At 37.0% G+C, this 22862-nt stretch overlaps 1 protein-coding gene across 1 annotated transcript; it reads left to right on the plus strand.

Annotated features, from left to right (window-relative positions):
* The first annotated feature begins 12911 nt into the window (after positions 1-12911).
* LOC107624651 (uncharacterized) lies at positions 12912-21336 on the plus strand. The gene is made up of 21 exons (XM_016327107.3): positions 12912-13222; positions 13328-13864; positions 14889-14960; positions 15059-15263; positions 15419-15527; positions 16380-16472; positions 16687-16779; positions 16909-17001; positions 17116-17197; positions 17274-17333; positions 17428-17480; positions 17602-17765; positions 18148-18358; positions 18458-18515; positions 18677-18733; positions 18848-19093; positions 20193-20257; positions 20349-20405; positions 20503-20596; positions 20742-20882; positions 21073-21336. Exons 2-21 carry the CDS (start codon positions 13343-13345, stop codon positions 21190-21192), a joined length of 2595 nt encoding a protein of 864 aa, XP_016182593.1. The 5' UTR covers positions 12912-13222; positions 13328-13342; the 3' UTR covers positions 21193-21336.
* Positions 21337-22862: the final 1526 nt, after the last annotated feature.

The following is a 22862-nucleotide window of genomic DNA, read 5'->3' on the forward strand; positions in this document are numbered from 1 at the left end:
AAATATTATTATTATTATTATTATTATTATTATTATTATTATTATTATTATTATTATTATTATTTTAAAAATCTTAAATTCTAATCCTTTTCTTTTTTTGGTACTGTTTTAGGACTAGAATTTAAGAATTTTTAAAATATATATATATATAATAGAAATATTTTAGTTATTTTTTATAATAGGATATATAATAGAAATATTTTAGTTATTTTTTATAATAGGGTTATGTAATCATTTTCTATAAAAAAGAATAGATTCAAGGTTTGGTTTATCGATTTTTCAGTCAAATCAGTTTGTTTGATTTAATTTTGATAAAAATAATATAGTTTGATCGATTATATGTAGTAAAACTTTTACAGACATATTATTGTAGGAGATTTTTTTCTTATAGTTTTTCTTTTGGCTTTTGAGTTTTTGCACTATAAAAAAGTATCATTCACTCTCCATTAAGAGATGTTATGCAATAATCAGTATAAAAGAATTTCTCACTGTAGCAGGCAAGGTTTTAGAAACCGAATCAATTATTATTGAACCAGTAAAATTATAAATTTAAAAGTTTAATTGAGATTCAATTGAAGTTAAAATTAATATAATAAAATAATATATTCATGTATAATATATAATTTGTTTGAAAAGTGATTTTTTAATTTTATTTGTTTAAATCAATTAATCGTTAGAGAACCACATCAGTTTGACTGGTTAATTGGTTTTTGAATTAGTCTTTTCAGTTTTTTGACTAATTCATTGTCAACTAATTTTTTATCTAAATTGAATTGATATGTCGATCGATTTTTTATTTACTCAATTGAACCGATCAATTCAATGTGATTTTCAAAACTATAAAAAAAAATCCAAGAATAGAACAATTTTACAGACCTCAGAATAAAACAAAGCAATTTCTTATTTTTTTTAATTTTGGTCAAATAGAGCAATTTTTTTTCTCAAGAGTTAATTTTTTTTTATTTGGTCAACACTCCCTCATGACTCAATAGTGGTAGGCCTTCCTTTGAGTGCAACAAAGCAGACTAGGCCTGTTAGAAAATGAACAATAGCTAATATAGATCGGCTTAGAGTTGATAGTGTATGTTTATTTGCCAAGTTAAAGTACAGTTAGAGTACTGAATTATTTATATACAAAAAACTCTACATCTATGTAAATAATTCATTCAAGCTATTCAAGTAATTTGTCTCACACACGCCTCTCTCATTCCCTGATTTGTTTGTCATATACGTACTACATATAACGTGAACCTTTTTTTTTGCTACTGCATGATAAATTTTCTGCTGCAACGTAGACCTTCTTCTCTGTTGCATGTTTTCGTTCTTCTTCTTCTTCTTCTCTTCTTGCGTTCTTCTTCTTCTTTTTCAACGTAATAAGAATTTAAATTTTAATTTTTAACATTAAATCTTTTTCTAAATCAAATTTTAAAATCTTATCTTTTTTAAATCTGTTTCAAATCTTTTTTGTTTCTTATCTTATCTTTTCTAATTTCAAATTTTAAAAATCAAATTTTTTTGAATTTTTTTTAATTTCTCATCTTATCTTTTCTTATCTTTTTAATTTCAAATTCAAATCTTTTCTTATCTTATCTTTTATCTTATTTTAAATTCAAATCTCTCTTCTTAATTAATTAACTATCTTCTCTCTCTTCTTTTTCAAAACTACCTAACTAACTCTTCTCTCTCTCAATTTTCAAAAACTCTATCCTTCTCTCTCTTCTATTTTTGAAAATCACTAACTAATTTTCAATTCATTTTAAATTATTAACTTAATTTTTGAATTTAATTATTAAATAAAATAAAAACAAAAATATTTTATTTCTTATTTATCTCTTTCTTCTCTTTTCTATTTATATTATTCGAACTCTTCTTGTCTCCCATCCTCCATCTTCACTTTTCTATCTTCTTCTTCTTTCTTCACATCTCACCGGAAGCTCTTTGGTCTAAGTAGCACAAAAAGCTTTTTTTCTTTATTTATTTCTTCTTTTTTTGTTTATGACCAAGAACAGGAATAAAGAACCTCTCCTTTATCCTAATCCTGAACCTGAGAAAGCTCTAAGGAGACGCTTACAATAAGCTAGAGCACAACACTCCAGAAGAAACCTTTCAGAAAACTTTGAACAAGAAAAGGAAGACATGGCCGAACCTTAAAAGGAGCCAAGAAAGGTTATTGGTGACTACACCATGCCTACCTTTGACTTATTGGCAGAAGCATCTCTATACCTGCCATTGGAGCTAACAATTTTGAGCTCAAGCCTCAGTTAGTCTCTCTTTTGCAACAGAACTGCAAATTTCATGGACTTCCAATGGAAGATCCACATCAATTTTTAGCTGAGTTCTTACAGATCTATGATACTGTAAAGACCAATGGAGTAAATCCTGAGGTTTATAAGCTTATGCTCTTTCCCTTTGCTGTAAGAGACAGAGCTAAGTTATGGTTGGATTCTCAACCTAGAGAGAGTCTTGACTCTTGGAAAAAGCTGGTTAATGCTTTTCTAGCTAAATTCTTTCCCCATCAAAGAATGAGCAAAACTAGAGTGGAAGTTCAAACCTTCAGACAAAGAGAAGGTGAATCCTTCTATGAAGCTTGGAAAAGATACAAGCAATTGATCAGAAGATGTCCTCCTGACATGCTTTCAGAATGGTCTATCATAGGCGTATTCTATGATAGTCTATCTGAGATATCCAAAATATCATTAGATAGTTCTGCAGGTGGATCACTCCACTTGAAGAAAACACCTGCAGAAGCTAGAGAACTCATTGAGATGGTTGCTAACAACCAGTCCATGTACACTTCTGAAAGAAATTCTGTAAACCATGAGACTTCTCAGAAGAAAGGATTTCTTGAGATTGATACTCTGAATGCCATATTGGCTCAGAACATGATCTTGACTCAGCAAGTCAATATGATCTCCCAGCATCTAACTGGAATGCAAACTGCAGCTGGCAGTACTCAGGAAGCTTCTTCTGAAGAAGAAGCTTATGATCCTGATCAGCACACCATGGAGGAGGTGAATTACATGGGAGAACCCTATGGAAACACCTACAACCCTTCATGGAGGAATCATTCTAACCTTTCATGGAAGGATCAACAGAAACCTCAGCAAGGTTTCAGTAACAATCAAAGTAGAAGGAACCAGAATAGGTTCAACAACAGACCACCATTCCCATCTTCTAAAGGGAATATGGAAACCTCTAAGCAGAGCCTCTCTGACTTAGTTACTCTGGTTTCCAACCTTTCTAAGACCACCCATAGTTTCATAAATGAAACAAGGTCCTCCATTAAAAATTTGGAGGTACAGGTTGGTCAACTGAGCAAAAGGATCCCTGAGACTCCTCCTGGCACTCTTCCTAATAACACTGAGGTGAATCCAAGAGAAGAATGCAAGGCCATAACCATGGAGGTAGAGGCCAAAACTGAGGAGATTCGGAAGGCATTGAACGCCAGTGAAAGACGTATCACTGGGCGTTCAATGCCCAATTTGGCATCAAGCCTGGCGCTAAGTGCCAATAAGGAACCCCTCACTGGGTGTTCAACGCCCATCCTGGCAGCAGAGCTGGCGTTGAACGCCAGCCAGGGAGCACTGGCTGGGCGTTCAACACCCAAACATCCAGGAACTCTGGCGCTGAACGCCAGTGAGGAACCCCTCACTGGGCATTCAACGCCCAAATAGGCAGCCATTCTGGCGCTCAACGCCAGTGAGGAACCCCCCCACTGGGCATTCAACGCCGACATACCCAGGGAAGCTGGCGTTGAACGCTAGCAAGGACTTTCCTGTTGAGCGTTGAACGCCCAAAAGCATAGAGGGACTGGCGTTTAACGCCAGTAAGGGTGGATAGCAAGGGTATTTAACGCCCAAAGAGCTCACAGAGCGGCGTTAAAATCCAGTAAAAGCACACCCTCTGAGTGGTCAAAACCCACTCAAGAACCCTCTATCCCAGAACCAAAGGAAGCCTATGCTCATGTAAAAACCATAGAGGTTCCTTTGAATGCACTTCTGCAGTGCATAAGTTCTGATGACTACTCATCCTCTGATGAGGATGAAGACACTAGGGAAGAGCAAGTTGCTCGGTACCTAGGAGCTCTTATGAGGCTGAATACCAAGTTATTTGGTACAAAGCCATTGGAGGAAAAACCTCCACTGCTTCCCAAAGAACTCCATGCTTTAGTTTAGCAGAGGCTACCTCAGAAGCTTCCAGATCCTGGACGCTTTCTGATCCCTTGCACCATAGGCACTATGACCTTTGAAAAGGTTCTGTGTGACCTAGGGTCAAGCATAAACCTCATGCCACTCTCTGTAATGGAGAAGCTGGGCATCCTTGAGGTACAAGCTGTAAACATCTCACTAGAGATGACAGACAAGACAATGAAGAAGCCATATGGCTTAGTAGAGCATGTCTTGGTAAAGGTTGAAAACCACTACATCCTTGTAAACTTCATAGTCTTGGACATTGGAGAGGATGAGGATGACTCTGTCATCCTTTGAAGACCTTTCCTAGCTACTACTAATGCTATCATTAATGTAGCTAAGGGAGAACTGACTCTACAACTAGGAGAGGATCACATCTTACTCAAGATGCCTTATCCTAATTCTCCCTATGACAGAAGAGAGATAACTGTGCAACACCTAGTGTTCCAACCCTCTCTTTCTGTGCAGAGCCCCCAAACATCAATTTTAAGTTTGGTGTTGGGCAGCCATCAACAAGCTCTAAGCACAAAGGTACTAAGAAGAAAGTACCTAAAGGCTGGAAGGACAAGAAAGTCCCAACTGAAGGTCTCTCAACTGGCATAAGAGTTGTCTTCACCAAGAATCTAGTCCTACCACATATAGTGAGTCATGTCCTATTTCTAGAGCATGTGGAGCTCATTCATGAGAAGATGGGAAGAAAGTTCACTATAAGGGGCTAAAATCTGAGCCCATACTCACCTCCGTAAGGAGCTACCTGTCAAGCTAATGACGTTAAAGAAGCACTTATTGGGAGACAATCCAAGCTTAATTAATTAATTTTATTTCCTTCTATTTTGTTTTTCTTTAATTTTCATTTTAGGTTCATAATCATATGCAGCAGTCAGAACAGAGACAGAATTCACAACAGTGAAAACAGAACACTCTGGATGGAGTGTTAAAGTTGAACGCCAGCTGATAAACTATTATTTTATGATTTATATTGTGTTTAATTGAGTGGTTTTATCAAGTCTTTACCCACTTATTCATATGATTTGCATGTATTTACAATTCCTTCCCAAAGTTGTTCCATGGTTGAAAACTTGCTTCATAGAGATCTTTTAATTATGTATTTTAATTCTCCTTTATACCATTCGATGCCGTGATCCGTGTGTTAAGTGTTTCATGCTTCATAGGGCAGGAATGGCTTAGAGAATGGAGAGGAAGCTTGCAAAAATGGAAGGAACACAAGAAACTAAGGAGATGACCAGCGAACACTGATGCGAGCGCATGGCTCACGCAAACGCGCGAATTGAAGAAATCTCAGCGACGCGAACGCGTGCCTGACGCAAACACGTGGATTGGAGTCTGCACGAATGACGCGAATGCGTGGACGACGCGAACGCGTGACAAGGAAAATCGCTGAATGACGCGAACGCGTGGACGACGCATACGCGTGACCTGCGCGATCTGCAGAAATTATAGAATACGCTGGAGACAGTTTCAGGCCGCGTTTTAACCCGGTTTTCGGCCCAAAAATACAGATTAAAGCTAGAAAACATGCAGAGACTCAAGACGCATCCATTCACATTCAGATACAGTAATATTAGGATTACTTTTAGTTTTAGATCTGAATCTAGAATTGCTTTTACATTCATAGTTTATGCTTTTGCTTGGATTTTGGATGTTGAAGAGTCATCACCTTCGTTGAAGTCATTACTTTAGTTTGTTTCCTTATTCCCTTACTCTTAATTAGTTACTCATTGACTCTGTTCAGATAATTATGTTGCATTTTGAATTTATTAATATATAGAGTTACTTTTATTTTTAACTAATTTTAATCTCTATTTTATTTTATTTAATTATGTCTTCTTATATTTTTATGATTATTAAATCCATGTCAATGGAGTAGAAATTCCACTTGACATGGGGGTTGATTAAGAGGAGACACTTGAGTTGGAATGCTCAAGTGCTTAGTTAAATTGGACGTTGTTGGCTAATTCTGTACCTACTAACGCTAGACCTTCCTAAGGGAGAGGACTAGGATTTGCGGGTAAGAGTTAGCTCAATCACTTGACTTTCCTTTATTTAGTAAGGGTTAACTAAATGAAAACAACAACCTCTTTACACTACACTTGAGAAGATTCCAACAAGGATAGAACTTCCAATTAATTATTCCCTCAGTCAAGACTTTTTAATATTAATAATAATTCTTAGTTCATCGCTCTTATTTACAATTATTTTAAATTGCTCATCATTCAACTCAAACTTTCTGGAAAACTCCTGGTTAATAAATTAGCACTCTTTCCTGCAACTCGTTGGGAGACGACCTGGGACTCATACTCCTAGTATTTTTATTTCTAAAATTTGTGACACCCTTTTTAAATTGGTGAGGCGGATCTTAGCTGGTTAAGAGCTATACGTGCAATGCTATTCTCTCATTTAAAAATCTCTTAATTGGCCTAACTTCTGCCACGCACCAATTTTTGGCGCCGTTGCCGGGGAGTTGCAATAGTGTGCTAAATTATTAACTAGTGTACATATTTTTATTTTTATTTGCATATTTTATTTTATTTTTATTTCTGTTACCATGAGCTATATGTCTTCCTCATTGAATGACGCGTTCATTGCCTGATCCGAGCTTAGTCCCATTTGATCCTGAAATTGAAAGAACTCTTTCACATATTAGACGAACTCGACGTCGGTTAGCCTCTGAGGGCGAATCTGAACCGCCATCTGAGAGCGAGACAAGCTCATTTACTACTGATTCAGTTGATTCACGTGCAGGTGACATGGCAGAACCTAGGAGGATTACTCTCCAAGAGGCAGGAGCCCCAGACTTCACCCTGCAACCGTATCAAGTGTGTCACCCAAATCTGGATGCAGATTTTGAACTGAAGACTGCACTAATCAACTTGATGCCTAAGTTTCATGGCTTACCTGCTCAAGAGCCTATCAAGCACCTTAGGGATTTTCAGACAGCCTGTTCTACTGTTAGGCGCCATGGTGCAGATGAAACTTCTATTCTGTTAACCGCTTTCCCGTTTTCTCTTGAGAGAAAGGCGAGGGAATGGTACTACACTCAACCTGAAGTGACTGTTACTAACTGGGATACGCTTAGAAGAGAATTTTTGGAAAATACTTTCCAGCTAAAGTTACTGATAGATTGAGGAAAGAGATTTCAATGATTATTCAAGGTGAATCCGAAACTCTCTACGAATAATGATTATTCAATGATTATTCAACAATCTCCTAGACGTATGCCCCCATCACATGATTAATAGACTAGTATTGATCAGCTACTTCACTCAAGGCATGAACCCCCAGGATAAGACTACACTGGAAGGTGCTAGTAATGGTTCTTTGAAAAGTACAGGACTGCAGATGAAGCATGGAAGCTGATCAGCGACTTAGCTGAGTCCACTAGGAATCATAGACAGAGGCACAACCATCCCAAGGCTGTTGCTGAAGTTTCTTCTAGCATTGAGACTACCGCTCTCACACAGAGTATATGTGAAATGACCAACCTACTGAAACAGATGTAGTTAAATCAACAACAAGCACAACATGCTCAGTCTCTCCCACCACAACAAAGCCAACAGTTGGTTCCACAAAGAGTATGCAGGATCTGTGCTGATTATAGTCATTATACTGATGAATGTCCACAGCCCCAGGAAGACAACACTGTGGCAGCCACTCACAACTTCTATGACCGCCCGAATCAAGGACACAATCAACAAGGTGGCAACTACAACCAAGGTGGCAACTACAACCATGGATGGCAGGACAACTCCAACCAAGGTTGGAGAGATAATTCTAACCATGGCTGGAGGGACAACCATAACTGAAGAGGCCATTCAACGAGCTTTAGATCTTCCCCCTGCTCCAGAAGGATTATACGTGCAATGCTATTCTCTCATTTAAAAATTTCTTAGTTGGCCTAACTTCTGCCATGCACCACCAGCCAGTGCAGAGAAGCAGGGAATCTGGATTCTCTAGCCTCTCAGGACCCATGGGTCCCATAGCATCTTGCACCTACCCCACTTATTCTTACCTACTTTCACACTTCGCTATAAACCCTAACCCAATCACATCCATATCACTTTCCCAAATCCATCATAACTCCCACCAACCCCACCCACTTTAAAATCAAATTTTCCACCCAAAACCCCACCCATGGCCGAACCTACCCCTTCCCCACTCCTATAAATATTACTCTTCATAACCCTTCATACACTCACCTCTCATACCCCACAAACCACCCCACAACCGAGCCTTCTCTCTCCCTCTATCTTCCTCTATTATCTTCTTCTTCTACTTCATTCTTCTCTTTTCTTTATTTTTGCTCGAGGACGAGCAAAGTTTTAAGTTTGGTGTTGGAAAAGCATAGCTTTTTTTTTCTTTCCATTACCATTCATGGCACCCAAGATTGGAGAACCCTCTAGAAAGAGGAAAGGAAAGGCAGTAGCCACTCCCTCTGAATTTTGGGAGATGGAGAAATTCATCACCAAAGCTCACCAAGACTACTTTTATGAAGTAGTGGCGGAGAAGAAAGTGATTCTTGAGGTCCCTTTCAAGCTCAAGAAGAATGAGTATCTGAAAATCCGAAGAGAGATTCGGAGAAGAGGTTGGAAAGTCCTAACCAATCCCATTCACGATGTTGGGATTTTAATGGTGTAAGAGTTCTATGCTAATGCATGAGTTACTAAAAACCATGACACTAGCGTGAATCTAAATCCAAGGAATTGGAGCACCATGGTCTAAGGGAGAATCTTAGATTTCAACCGAAAAGTGTGAGATTGGTGTTCAACTTGCCTCTAATGCAAGGAGACCCTCATCCTTATACTAGGAGAGTCAACTTTGATAAGAGATTGGATCAAGTGCTCTCAAATATCTGTGTGGAAAGAGCACAGTAAAAAAGGGATTCCCAAGGCAAGCCCATTCAACTAAGAAGGCTTGTCCTAAAGCCCATAACTAGAGGATGGTTGGAGTTCATCTAATGTTTCATTTTCCCTACTAGCAATCGGTCAAAAGTGACTGTTGACAAAGCTATCATGATCCATTGCATCATGATTGGAAGTGAGGTAGAAGTACATGAGGTGATTCCTCAAGAATTGTACAAGGTAGCTGAGAAGCCTCACACCAATGCAAGGTTGGCATTCCCACACCTCATCTGTCATCTATGCAATTCAGTTGGAATTGTCATAAATTGAGATATCTTCATTGGGGAGGACAAGGCCATCACCAAAAAGAGGATGGAGCAAACTAGAGAGCATGCACAAGAGCTTGTGCATCCACCTCAGCATGAGATCCCTGAGATGCCTCAAGGGATGTATTTTCCTTCTCAAAGCTATTGGGATCGATGGCAAACTTCTCTTGGAGAACTGAGCACTAATATGGAGCAATTGAGGGTGGAGCATCAAGAGCATTCCACCACCCTCAATGAAATAAGAGAAGATCAAAGAGCCATTAGAGAAGAACAAAGGACTATGAGGGAAGAACAACAAAGGCAAAGGAGTGACATTGAAGAGATCAAGCATCACATTAGATCCTCAAGGAGGAGCACCAGACGCCACCATTAAAGGTGGATTCGTTCTCTTTTACCTTATTTTCTTTTATTTTCTATTTTCTGTTATGTTTTGTCTATTCTCTTGTTCTAGTTGCATGATCATTTGCATTAATATCTTAAAGATGTAAAATGTTCCATATATCTCTCACCTTTCTTAAAAGAAAATTTTTATTTAAAAGAATTGAGAGATACATGAATTTCAAATTTAAAATAATAATAGTTTAATTATGTTAATGTGGTGGCATTGCTTTTATTTTCTGAATGTATGAAATAAACAGTGCATATTTGAAGTTGAAACCTTAGAATGTTAGCTCCTAAAAGAATAAGAAAAAAGGAAAAGTATTATTGGTAATCTGAAAAATCCAAAAATTGATTCTTGAAGCAAAAAAAAGCAGCAAAAAGAAAAAGAAAAGCTTGCATGCGAAAAAAAAGTGGCGAAAAATAAAAAAATAAAAAGCAAGTAGAAAAAGTCAAAAGCTCTTTAAACCAAAAGGCAAGAGCAAAATGCCAATAACTCTTTAAACCAAAAGGCAAGGGTAAAAGGATCCAAGGCTTTGAGCATTAATGGATAGGAGGGCCTAAAGGAATAAAATCCTGGTCTAAGCGGCTCAACCAAGCTGTCCCTAACCATGTGCTTGTGGCGTGAAGGTGTCAAGTGAAAAGTTTGAGACTGAGCGGCTAAAGTCGTGATCCAAAGCAAAAAGAGTGTGCTTAAGAACTCTGGACACCTCTATCTGGGGATTCTAGCAAATCTGAATCACAATCCAAAAGGGTTCACCCAGTTAAAGTGTTTGTGACATTTATGTATCTGGTGGTAAAACTGAAAAACAAAGTGCTTAGGGTCACGGCCAAGACTCTAAAAGCTATGTTCAAGAATAAAAAAAAACTGAACTAGGAGAGTCAATAATATCATCTGAATTCTAAGTTCCTAAAGATGGCAACCATTCTAAGTTTCAATGGATAGTGAGATGCCAAAACTATTCAGAAGCAAAAAGCTACTAAGTCCCACTCATCTAATTGTAACTGAGCTTCATTGGAAACTTAGAAATTTATTGTATCTTAATTTTCTTTTTTATCCTACTATATTTTTAGTTGCTTGGGGACAAGCAACAGTTTAAGTTTGGTGTTGTGATGAGCGGATATTTTATACGCTTTTTGACATCATTTTCATATAGTTTTTAGTATGTTTTGCTTAGTTTTTATTGAGTTTTTATAGGTTTTAGTGTTAAATTCACATTTTTTTTATTCTACTATGAGTTTTTGTGTTTTTGTACAATTTCAGTTAAATTCTGGATGAAATTGAGAAGCTGGAGCAAAAGTCTGATTCAGAGACAGAGAAAGCACTGCAGATGCTGTCTGGATCTGACCTCCTTGCACTAGAAAGAGCTTTTCTAGAGCTACAGAAGTCCAAATGGAGCGTTCTCAACGGCTATAGAAAGCTGACTTCTAGAACTTTCCAACAATGTATAATAGTTTATACTTTGAATTAGATTAGAAGGCTCAAAACTGGCGTCCAACGCCAGCTTTCTACCCCCTTCCAGGCATCCAGCGCCCAAAGAGCAGAGACCAGCGTCCAAATGCCCAGAGAGGACCCCCTAGCCAGCGTTTCATACCCTAGAAGCTTCATAGCACGTGGATCTCATCAAAACTCAGCCCAAGCACTCACCAAGTGGACCCCAGAAGTGGATTTTAGCACCAAAAGACTATTTTACCCTTTTCTATATAATCCCTAGTTATTAACTTAGTATTTAAAGTACTTTTACATTCCCCATCAGGGGGGACGCCTATCATTCAGCATTATTTTCGTTTTACATTGCATTTTCCCTTCAGTACGAGTTTCTAAACCTCCTAGGTTGAGGGAAGGAGCCCTGCTGAATCCTATGAATTAATAAAAGTATTACTGTTTTTCTTCGATCCGTGTTTGGTTTAATACTAAGATGTATACTCGCTGTTCAACAAGGTGAATAGGATGATCAGTGACAATCAACTCTGTTCATCATACTAAGACGAACGTGCCTAACAAACACACGTGTCTACTTGGATTCGTGTGAATACGTGACTGAAAAGTACGAACCGCCAGCTCTGTTTATTCATCCCTCAGACGGCTAATCCACGACTTCGTTGGAGACTTCTCGAGACACTAGTTCAGCTGATTTCCGGGGAGATTAGGTCTCCGTGGTATAGGCTAGAATCCAAAGAAGCATCATTCTCTGATCCGGAAGATTCGACCTTGTCTGTGGTGTTTTGAGTAGGATCGTCAAGAGAATGATCTGCTAGAGCTTCACCCTCCGTCAGATTGGATGACCACGGCCAATGGCGTTTAATTTGGAGCAGAGGAGATTGATGACCATAGCCCATGGCATTGATCACATACAGCCTGCCATAGAAGAGATCACTCACAAGCAAAGAAGACAGTACTACCAAAGTTAATTCAGAAAGACAAAGCAACTCCTATCCTCAACTATATTCCTATTACTGATTTTAATTTATACAATATATTCCTATTATTAATTGCCCTTGCATCAATCCAACTGAATTTTGATTCGCCTGACTAAGACCTGCAAGATAACCATAACTTGTTTCAAACTACAATCTACGTGGAATCGACCCTGACTCGCTCAGGTATTACTTGGACGACCTAGTATACTTGCTGGTACAGCACGAAAGTGTGAAGATTTGTGCACCACTCGACGTCAACTCCTGCAGCCGAAGTTACGTCTAGGTTGTTCACACAAAAATACATCCCATAAAAAGAAAATCTATAAACTTATATTTTTATCATATAATTCACCAAAGAATAAAACTATTTGAGAACTATATAATGTGAGTCTACCTTTTTCTTAAACATTCTCTTTTTTTTTTTATTCTCTCTGTTCTTAAATTTCAGGTTTTTTTCTTAATTGTACATGTGATCTACTTTATCTTTCTCATCAACTCTCGGTGGTCATCTTCTCACCTTATTTTCATTGATTTCTATTTGTTCTTTATTTTTTCACATTATATAAATAGTTACTATTTTAAATAATTTAATATTTGTTATTATTATTATTATTATTATATGCAATAAGTATAAGAAGTAAATTAATCATACGATTTGTGTCTGTTAATTGAATATTTACTAAAGTTCAGAGAAAAAATAGTCTAGATAGAGATACCAAAGAGACAAAGATCGTCTTGTCTTGTCCCCACCAAATTAAAGTGGTGTGAAATAAGATAAATTTCGGATGTTAAAACTACTCCCCCCCCCCCCCTCCCCTCTCTCTCCTCTCTTTCCCCCAATTCTCAATCATCTTCTGTTCGATGTGTACCAGGGTGTCCCGTGTACCAGTGATAACCGTTCTTATCCCTCAGAGTTGCCGACTTAGCTATTGACTTGGAGTGTTGGAAACTGAACAGAGACAGAACTCTGCTCCAAAAACCCTACACTGATTCTCACTCTCAATTATCCTCAATTTTCGTCACTTCCAATGCGCTGTGTCTGCTATTCGTATATTTCACTCTCCTTTCTCATTCATTTCCCTTTCTCCGCCTACAACTTCACAATTCTTTTTGATATTTCTTGTTTTGCCTTTAAATTTTGTTTTCATTGCAGTTACTGAACTAACCGATGGATCAGTCTCCGCTCGTTCCAGCTGAGGTGCCGGATTTCATTGGCGGCGGCGGCAGCAGCAGCAACACGAGGAACGTTTCCATGGTGAACGGTTACATTGTTTACACCAGAGCTAATAGGGGAAACCGGAATTTATGTAACGAAATTTCCAATACCAATGAATCTACGAAGTTCAGGATTCGCGAAGACGTAGAACCGAATGCCAAGCTTCCAATGAAAGAAAATAACGGAAAAAAAATTTTGGCGGGAAAGGAGAACGAGTGTTCCGAACCGAAACTCAAGCTCAGCGTTTCAATGGTTAGGCCATTTAAGCGGTTTACACGACGGTCGGCGGCACTGGAAGGGAAAGTCGTTTCGAATGATGATGGTGGAGAGGTGAGCGGGATATCGAGGAACAAGTTGGAAATGAAGATGTCGAAGAAGATTGTGGTCAACAAGACGCCCATGACGGTGAAGGAGCTCTTCCACACTGGTCTTCTTGATGGGGTCTCGGTGGTTTACATGGGCGGTATTAAGAAGGTTCGTTATGTTTGTGATTTTGTGAAATATCAAATATGACTCAGGTTATTCTTCTATTCCTTTTTTGGACTATCTGGTTAGAAACTTTACTTAAGAAGATTTTATGAGAAGAAGGACTAAAAAAAAGCATTTTCATATTTAGGTACAAATATAATATAGTCGATAGTTTACTTGTCCTTTTAGGTAATAATGGATTTCAAATTTTACTTTGTGTATTTGGTGGCCAACAACAAATTTTAAATAGAGTTCAGAGTTACAATAAATTAGTGGTTGGCCTATTGGAGGATTCTATGAGAAATATAAAAATATAGATGTTTTCGATTATTTTTAACGAGTTTTTTTATATAGTCTTTTAATTAAATTTATCTGTTTAGAATTTTAAGTTTAGTTACTTTTAATTAATATTTCAATACACTATTGAATTTTTATGTAAAACATTTTAACAGTAGGAAATTAAATTCATTTTTAAATGTTATAATCTGTATATTCAAATATGATTAGAAGTTGATAAATAGTTAAATACATGTTTTAACTTTTCAAATACAATTAGATTATGCTCTTGTCTAATACTGAATAACATTTGAGTTGTTAGCATAAATATGAGAAAAAAAGGAGATAATAACGACTAATATAACCAAGGTTATTAGATTCAATACTACCTGGCAAAACCTAATTTTTTGTCCGTTTAAGATTATTCATAGTTATCTTGTTAACCGTTAGATATAAGATCCATTGACCTCATGTATAACAGATAAAACAAAGATTTCTCATTTCTTAATTATCCCTTATAGCTAGTTCCTGGCGGTTAATTTATGCCTTTTCACATCCAAAACGATAGTTTATTTTAGTACATGGATTTCACTCTCAAATTGATAATGTGACTCTTTAATACAAATCACATTTATAGTAAAATTTCATCAGATTAAAATGATATTATCAATTTTGGAGTAATATTATTCTCTCCCTAATGTATGTAGTGGGCTAGTGGCCACGCATTTTTAGTACTGGTACGTTCTTATTACAGGCTTCAGGATTACGGGGTGTTATCAGAAATCTAGGAATATTGTGCTCATGCTCTCTGTGCAATGAACGCAGGGTGAGTCGTTATTCTGTCTTTGCGTAAATAATTGTTCCGTTGTTCTGATACTGTCCCGTCATTTATTTTTTCCTTGTTACTTTCTTCTGCTTATGTAGATTATTCCGCCTTCCAAATTCGAGGTCCATGCTTGTGGACAATACAGGAGAGCAGCAGAGTATATCTGCCTTGAAAATGGGAAGAGCTTGCTTGATCTATTGAGAACGTGCAGGGGAGTTCCTCTGTATGATTTGGAGGCGACAGTTCAAAACTTTCTTGGTTCTCCGCATGAAGAAAAACATTTTACTTGTAAAAGATGCAAAGGTGAGCTTTGCTTCTGCTACTCAGATTCGTTCTATTTTGGTTTCTGTGAGTTTAGAAACATAGGAAATCAAGTATGGAGTTTTTCTTTTCTTTTAGTATTTCACCTTTTTGATTGCCTTGTAATTCTTAGCATTAGCGTAATGATCTGTCCATAGGGTGTTTCCCTTTCTCATGTGCGGGAAGAGTGGGGCCCATATGCTGTTATTGTGTTGAATCGAGGAAATCTGAAGACAGTTCTGATAACGCTGTTAGCAAGAGAGTCAGGTATTCATTCATTCCACATAACTTATTGGTTATGGTCATGTTTGACGGCCTGCGTCTTTTTGAACTTAAGGATAAAAACTGACTTTTGAATCTAATTTCTCAGTTGACCTAATTTCAGCAGGCTAATACAGAAAAGTGAAACATTTTGTTTTGGGGGTTTGGGAGGGGGTTAAATTGGTTTGTTGGGAATTCTATTTGACGGCCTTCTGTCCGCTGCCATTCAGCTCTGTTGGTTTTGAATCATTCTAGCCAGCAGTTAGTCCATATATGTTCCAGGGAACCTAGTATTTAAATTTTAGGATATATTATAATAACTTCCCCCAAGGTCACAATGTGTCTGGATTATGCTGATCTTCCCAAAACCTCCCTTTATCAGATGTTAGTGCTGCATGTATAGTCTTACATTTTACCAGATACATGATAGTGAATGTAGTATTCAGGGGCAGCTGTTTATGTATGTTTTTGCAAATAGAAGGGAATCAGGTTGAACTTTACCAAATCTTGGAGAAAATGAGTGTAAAATTGCCATAAATTTTATCATGCTGTTGTCTGCCAGTTGCAAATAATAGTTGCAATTTGTGAGCCTCCATTAATTACGTTTGTGTGAGAGGACTGTCCAAATGGAAATTTGTAGACAACTGTAATAACTTAATTTTTGCCATTTATTTTCTGAAAGCTAGGGCTGGTAATATATTCATATTAAGTGACATATTGTCACTGTTGAAAATGTAAGTCAAAGTTTAGTTCAAAATGTAAGCTCAAAAGCTTATGGAAGCTGAGTGACTTTGTTTTGAGCCCTCATTTCCGTCCCCTTTAATTTTAGTTTTCTTTTATCATGGTATAATATTTCAGGTCCCCCAGACCAATGTCTGTCTCCAATCCATCCAATGCTCCTGAGCTGTCTATTGCTTCAGAAAATAAAAGAAAAAGGAAGAAAAGAACAAAGTTGGTACTTTTATCTATTTTCTGTCCTATTTATTGTAGATTTTTTGTTTTCTTCCATTTTGCATTAACCAATGTTCTGTGGTTGTGGTTCCAAACTTAATGCATATAATGAACTGCTATTTTTTTCAAAATAATCATCGCATGTTCTGCTTTCTTTCCAGATTATTTATTTTATTAAAATTTTTTAATACATGCTTTCAACTGTGTTATTAAGGTCATCAAAATGGGCTAACAAGTCGAAGTCTTCCAAGAGTGCTTCTATTCCTATTCTACCAAAGATGACGACTTCATGGAAAATGAGAAAGAAGTGAGTGTTCGCATTTATTTATTTATTGTTATCGATATCTTCAAAGTTTCTAAGATAATATGTTTGGAGCTGCATTTTTTACAACCAAATCATTTCCACTTTATTCTAACGAATTTATATTATTACTAGGAAGCTGTCAGGAAACTCAAAGATTCTGGAAGTTACTTCAAATGCAAAGTATTTATCCCCACAAAATAAGAGCAAATGGAAAATAACTAAGAAGTTAGTCCCCACTCACCTTTATATGACCTATCCAGCTGTAGAGTTGTTTTTTGTCATCCTTTATTCTTTAGTGATGATAATCATCATTTCTTTATACAATTTATTCTTTTCAAGGGATCAGCGGTTGCATAAGTTAGTTTTTGAAGAGAATGGATTACCTGATGGAACTGAAGTTGGTTATTATGCCCGTGGGAAGGTTGTTTGTATGTGTATTTCTAGTAGAAGCTACTGTTTGTTGATTATTCTGTTAACATGTACATTGTGGATGACAGAGATTGCTTGAAGGCTTTAAAATGGGCTCTGGAATTGTTTGCAGATGCTGCGACTCTGAGGTTTTGCTCCTTTCACATGGTTGTATAATTATAGACATTCCTCTAGGTTCTGTAAGTTGTAAACATAATGCTTTCAATTCCACATGTGGTGCAGGTCAGCCCTTCACAGTTTGAGGCCCATGCAGGTTGCGCTTCTCGCAAGAAACCGTGAGTCATTGTTTCCTTTGTGTTTACTGGTTATGTGTGTAGGCAGGATGTAAAGCAGCTTTTTGGAATGCTTTTTAACTGTGCTTATGTATTTTAAGGATATTGCAATGTTTTTGAGCAGTTATGCTTACATTTATACATCAAATGGTGTATCTCTCCATGAGTTAGCAATATCTCTCTCCAAAGATCGAAAATATTTGGCAACAGACGATGATCTATGCATTGTTTGTTGGGATGGTGGAAATTTGTTGCTTTGTGATGGATGCCCAAGAGCATTTCATAAAGGTCAGATATACAATATTAAAAATTTGAGGGGCAAATATCTGTTGGCAAATATCTGCTCTGTAACTGTGTGAATTGTGAAATGTGGAATCATCTTTATTCGTCATTTTTTATCCTCTCTTTCCTCAGCTTTTATAGAATGTAGTTTACTCCTTGGGTCTTGCTCTGAGTCATTATTGTACGTGGACTTCTTTAATGTGATGTATCTTTGCAAAATTATTTTAATTTTCAATTTCACATATATGGCTCTTTGCTTTTGGTGCCTGAAATTTTGTTTCAAGATGTACTGGATCACAAAGAATATTTTCTCTTTGATAAATTACAAAATAGTCATGTTGACATCTTCTAACTGGTCTTTCATGTACTTATGTTTTGAATTGTACAGAATGTGCATCTCTATCAAGTATTCCACGCGGTGACTGGTACTGTGAATTTTGCCAAAACATGTTTCAGAGAGAGAAGTTTGTGGCGTACAATTCCAATGCTGTTGCAGCTGGAAGGGTTGAAGGAGTTGATCCTATCCAAGAGATAACAAACAGATGCATACGCATAGTCAAAGATGTTGAAGCTGACCTTGGTGCATGTGCTTTATGCAGGTGTCATAAATACTGGAAACCATTTCATTTATTTGATTTCATTTATTTGTGACTTGCACTTAGTTATATAATACCGAAGAGAATTTTTTGTTCATGCAGAGGTGTTGACTTCAGCAGATCCGGCTTTGGCCCACGCACCATAATACTATGTGACCAGGTGTCGATTCTAGTTCTGTTTTGATTTTGGTTTTACTTGGCACTGCTAACATCCAAGTCTAGTTTTCTTTGCTCGTAGAAGTGTTTAATGATTGGTGATTAGTTCTTGATCGAAGTAATCAAAAGTTAGTTCTTATTTGCTATCCCCATTGTTTGCTGCAGTGTGAAAAGGAATATCATGTTGGCTGTTTGAGGGAACATAAGATGGCATATTTGAAGGTATGCAATTTGTTGATCTGTTTTTATATGTGAACATTCATTTGGATGCCTTGGATTCCTCTGATGCCACTTCTCTTGTGTATTGGACCTAATATCTCTGGAACCCAACGACAGGAATTGCCAGTGGGGAAGTGGCTTTGTTGTAATGATTGTACAAGAATACATTCTACTTTGGAGAACCTTCTGGCCATGGGTGCTGAGAGACTCCCTGAATCTCTACTGGGCATTATAAAGAAAAAGCAAGAGGAGAAAGGACTGGAACCCCTCAATGATATTGACATAAGATGGAAGCTTCTTAATGGCAAAATTGCTTCTCGTGAAACCAGGCCATTGCTTTTGGAGGCTGTTTCAATCTTCCACGTAAGTGCTGGCCATCTTCTGAATTTGTTTATAACCTTTTGTGCTTCTCCCTTGAGTGGATGGAGGTTATTATCCTTTCGGATTCCCCAACAAATCATAGAAATAATTTGCTTCTTAACCCTTGGAAAACTACATTTCTGTATTTTGTTTTTAGTTATACACTTTCTGAGTTAATTCTTGTATGTTTATTTTGGCTGTATCTTGTGATTTAGCGATAACTGGAAAAATTATGAGATCGTGCTTTTGTTGGCATGATTTGATGCTTCTCTCATGTTGCCAAAATTTCTGGTGGATTTCCCTTGACAAGATTTAGTAGTTTATTAACTAGTTGCCAGTTGGATATTAATATAGGATCAAGATCTCATCATACGGGAATTATCATATGACATTGTCATGTTCGCATTCCCATAGTCTCATTATTTTAAAAATATAACGACAGTTTAATTTTGAACATCTGCACTCATTTATTAAACACTATTAAATCAATCTTTTGCCTCCCCTTATTTATCCTTGAAAAATACTGAACCTTGGAGGTGAGTATATGTTAGGGACTTGGGTATTATGGGGTGCCAAAGTCCTACATCGGGTAGTATGGGGTGCTTGATGTTGTATATAAGGAGAGTGGTTCTTCCACCTTATCAGCTAGCTTTTAAGGTGTGGTTTTCCACTTTCCTTAGATACTTAACAATGGCTACCTATAGGCTTGGATTAAGGTGAATACCAAATACTGATTGACGGTGAAGAGATAGATACCGCTGGGTCAGTGTTGATAGAGTGAAGCCGCCGTGGATGTGTAATATTAAGCCACTGGTTGTGACAGGATTCAGAACATGAAAATGTCTTGTTAGCTCTGGACATAAAAGGATCCTTATCCATTAACATATGTCATTGCTCAACTTGCGTACAGGTTGTTCCCTAGTGTGCTGCATTTACAAATGCTTTGCATGGGGCATTAATTGTGTTTAATGTGTTACAACGTGATCTCTCTAGTACTAAGATATCACCTTGGACTACCACATTTGAGTGTTCAATGAGATCATTTGATGCATTTATTGGACTTATGATATGTAGAGTCTGAGATATCTCATGCACATTTCAGGAATGTTTCAGTCCCATAGTTGATGCAATTAGTGGACGGGACTTTATTCCAGCCATGGTTTATGGGTATGAATACTCCTTTACAACAATGTTTTCAACTCGTTTTTTGTACAGTTTCTATTTTCCCTTCATCCCAAATAATGCATCCTTCTTATAGAAGGAATGTTCGGGGGCAGGAGTTTGGAGGAATGTATTGTGCAGTATTAACGGTCAAGTAAGGTTTTATTTTCTCTTCTTCATTGTGGTTGCTATTGGTATTTCATTTTTAAATTACTGTTTACAGTTTTCCTTTCTGTATTTTGACCTTGAAGTTCATATGTGGTATCTGTGGGCATGCTTCGAATTTTTGGCAAAGATATTGCCGAACTCCCCTTGGTTGCAACCACTAACAAGGACCACGGAAAGGTGCAAGACTGTAGTTTTGGTTGCATCATTACTCTGTCTTCTTGCTGACATGATCTATGCTATATCATTTTGATTTATAGCTTTGCATTGTGATCAATTGTACTTGTCTGTAGCGCATTAATTATATATTTGGTTGGTATGTCAGGGTTACTTCCAAACACTCTTCTCTTGCATTGAGAGGCTGCTTTCTTTCTTGAATGTGAAGAACCTTGTGCTACCAGCTGCAGAAGAAGCAGAATCGATATGGACAGATAAATTTGGATTTAGCAAGATGATACCAGACCAGGTGTTTATTCTGCTTTACTACTTTTTGGTTGGTAGCTAAAATCTGCAGCTTCTTCAAATAGCATTTTTGAGTTGAGAGCTACATCTATGTTTCTTTGACCCATTATTTTAGCCTGCTGCATTATGAGAATGGAACCTCAGCCTCCAAAATGGGATAAAAAATTCTGATTCGGTTTAACCTTGTGCTGCAGCTTATCAGCTACAGAAAGAATTGCCATCAGATGGTGACATTCAAAGGTACAAATATGCTTCATAAAACGGTGCCTCCCTGCCGGATCATCCACAATCAATCATGGCAATCTGATATTTAAAAGTCAAATATGAAAAGAGAAAACCCCTTTGCTTTTGCGTTTCATTTTTCACATTCTGCTGTTTTTGTACATGTATCATGATCCCTTTCCTGCCCATTGATTCATAAAATATTCATAATTTATGGTGATACGGTTCCTAACTCCTAACTCCCAAGTCCTAACGTAGTTTTGTTCCCAAGTTTAGCAAACACAAGTTCCTTATCTTGATCATGACTATCACCCCTTTTTGTCATTCTTCCAATCACAGAAAATATTAGCAATGGGGAAACACTATCCAAACTGATAATATACGATGCAGGTTATATAATGAGCAGCTTTTTCTTTTATGATTCAGAATTTGGATGCTTTGCAAACACAAATTATTTTACATTTGAATATTGTTTTCTTAGCTCCAATATCTTCGATTTGAATTTCTTTATTCGGATTATTAGGTTACTAATTGTTCATATCCTGGCTGAAAACATAAAGCCAGATTCAATAAGGATGAAAGATCCACCTAAAAGGGGGTGATCTCTACTCATACCTAACTTTTTTAAAGAGGTCGAGTGATGATCGGAATTCACTCACTATATAATGAATCCGTTCCTTGGCAAGTGCACGAAAGTATTGTCAAGTAATAACCCACTAGGAGTGGGATCGAATTGTATAGAGATTGGTAGATTGAACAACTTTAATCAATGGGTGAATTAGTCAAGCTAAGCAATAGAGATTGTTGAGTGTAGAATTTCAAATTAACAGAAATGTAAATGACTTAAAAGTAAAGGAAAGCAATAAAGTGCAGAAAAGTAAATGACAAGAATGTAAAGTGTTGGAACATAAATGACTGAATAGTAAATGGGGAATGGATAATGACAAAAATTAAAGGAGCTATAAAGAATAAGGAAGATAAGAATAGGGGAAATTCATTGGAATTGGGAGATGTTGCTCTCTTTGGATTAGATCTAGATCATATCTTCTTCAATCATGCAACTCATTGACCTCTTGGCAATCAAGATTGATTGAACCCCAATCCCTTGGTGATTTAATCTCTCAAATCTTAATAATCAGCCAATTCCTTAGTCTAATTGCTCATGAAGAGAGATATACTTGGTCCCTGATTATACCACACATCCTCATAGATCCAAATAGTGGGTGGATTTCATGTCACCATATCCAATCCCAAAATCCAGATCTACTCAAGTGTAAGAAGGGATTTCAAGCATGGTTTCATGTTTTCTTTTTCAAGGTTCCTATGAAACCCATTTTGCATTCAACCTCTTTCCTAAGATGATTGAACACTAACATGAAGAACGAAATTCCTTCTAGAAAATCAAAGAGAAGATGAAGAGAAAAAAAAGTTTGATAAACCATTATTTTATGATTTATATTGTGTTTAATTGTGTGATTTTATCAATTCTTTATCCACTTATTCATATGATAAGTATGTATTTACAATTCCTTCCCAAAATTACTCCATGATTGAAAATTTGCTTTCTAGAGACTTTTAATTATGTATTTTAATTCTCCTTTATCCCATTCGATGCCGTGATTTGTGTGTTAAGTGTTTCAGGCTTCATAGGGCATGAATGACTTGGAAATTGGAGAGGAGGCTTGCAAAAATGGAAGGAACACAAGAAATTAAGGAGATGACCACCGAACAATGACGCGAGCGCATGGCCCACGCGAACGGG

The sequence above is a fragment of the Arachis ipaensis genome, chromosome B6, assembly GCF_059453495.1.
Source record: "Arachis ipaensis isolate K30076 ecotype BB chromosome B6, ASM5945349v1, whole genome shotgun sequence".
Lineage (NCBI taxonomy): Eukaryota > Viridiplantae > Streptophyta > Magnoliopsida > Fabales > Fabaceae > Arachis > Arachis ipaensis.

Bases quoted from the DNA above. Each gene is read 5' to 3' on its own strand.
- LOC107624651 (XM_016327107.3), top strand. From the start codon at position 13,343: ATGGATCAGTCTCCGCTCGTTCCAGCTGAGGTGCCGGATTTCATTGGC. The intron at 13,865-14,888 runs GTTCGTTATGTT...TTCTTATTACAG, and splicing joins ACATGGGCGGTATTAAGAAG to GCTTCAGGATTACGGGGTGT. The intron at 14,961-15,058 runs GTGAGTCGTTAT...CTGCTTATGTAG, and splicing joins CTCTGTGCAATGAACGCAGG to ATTATTCCGCCTTCCAAATT.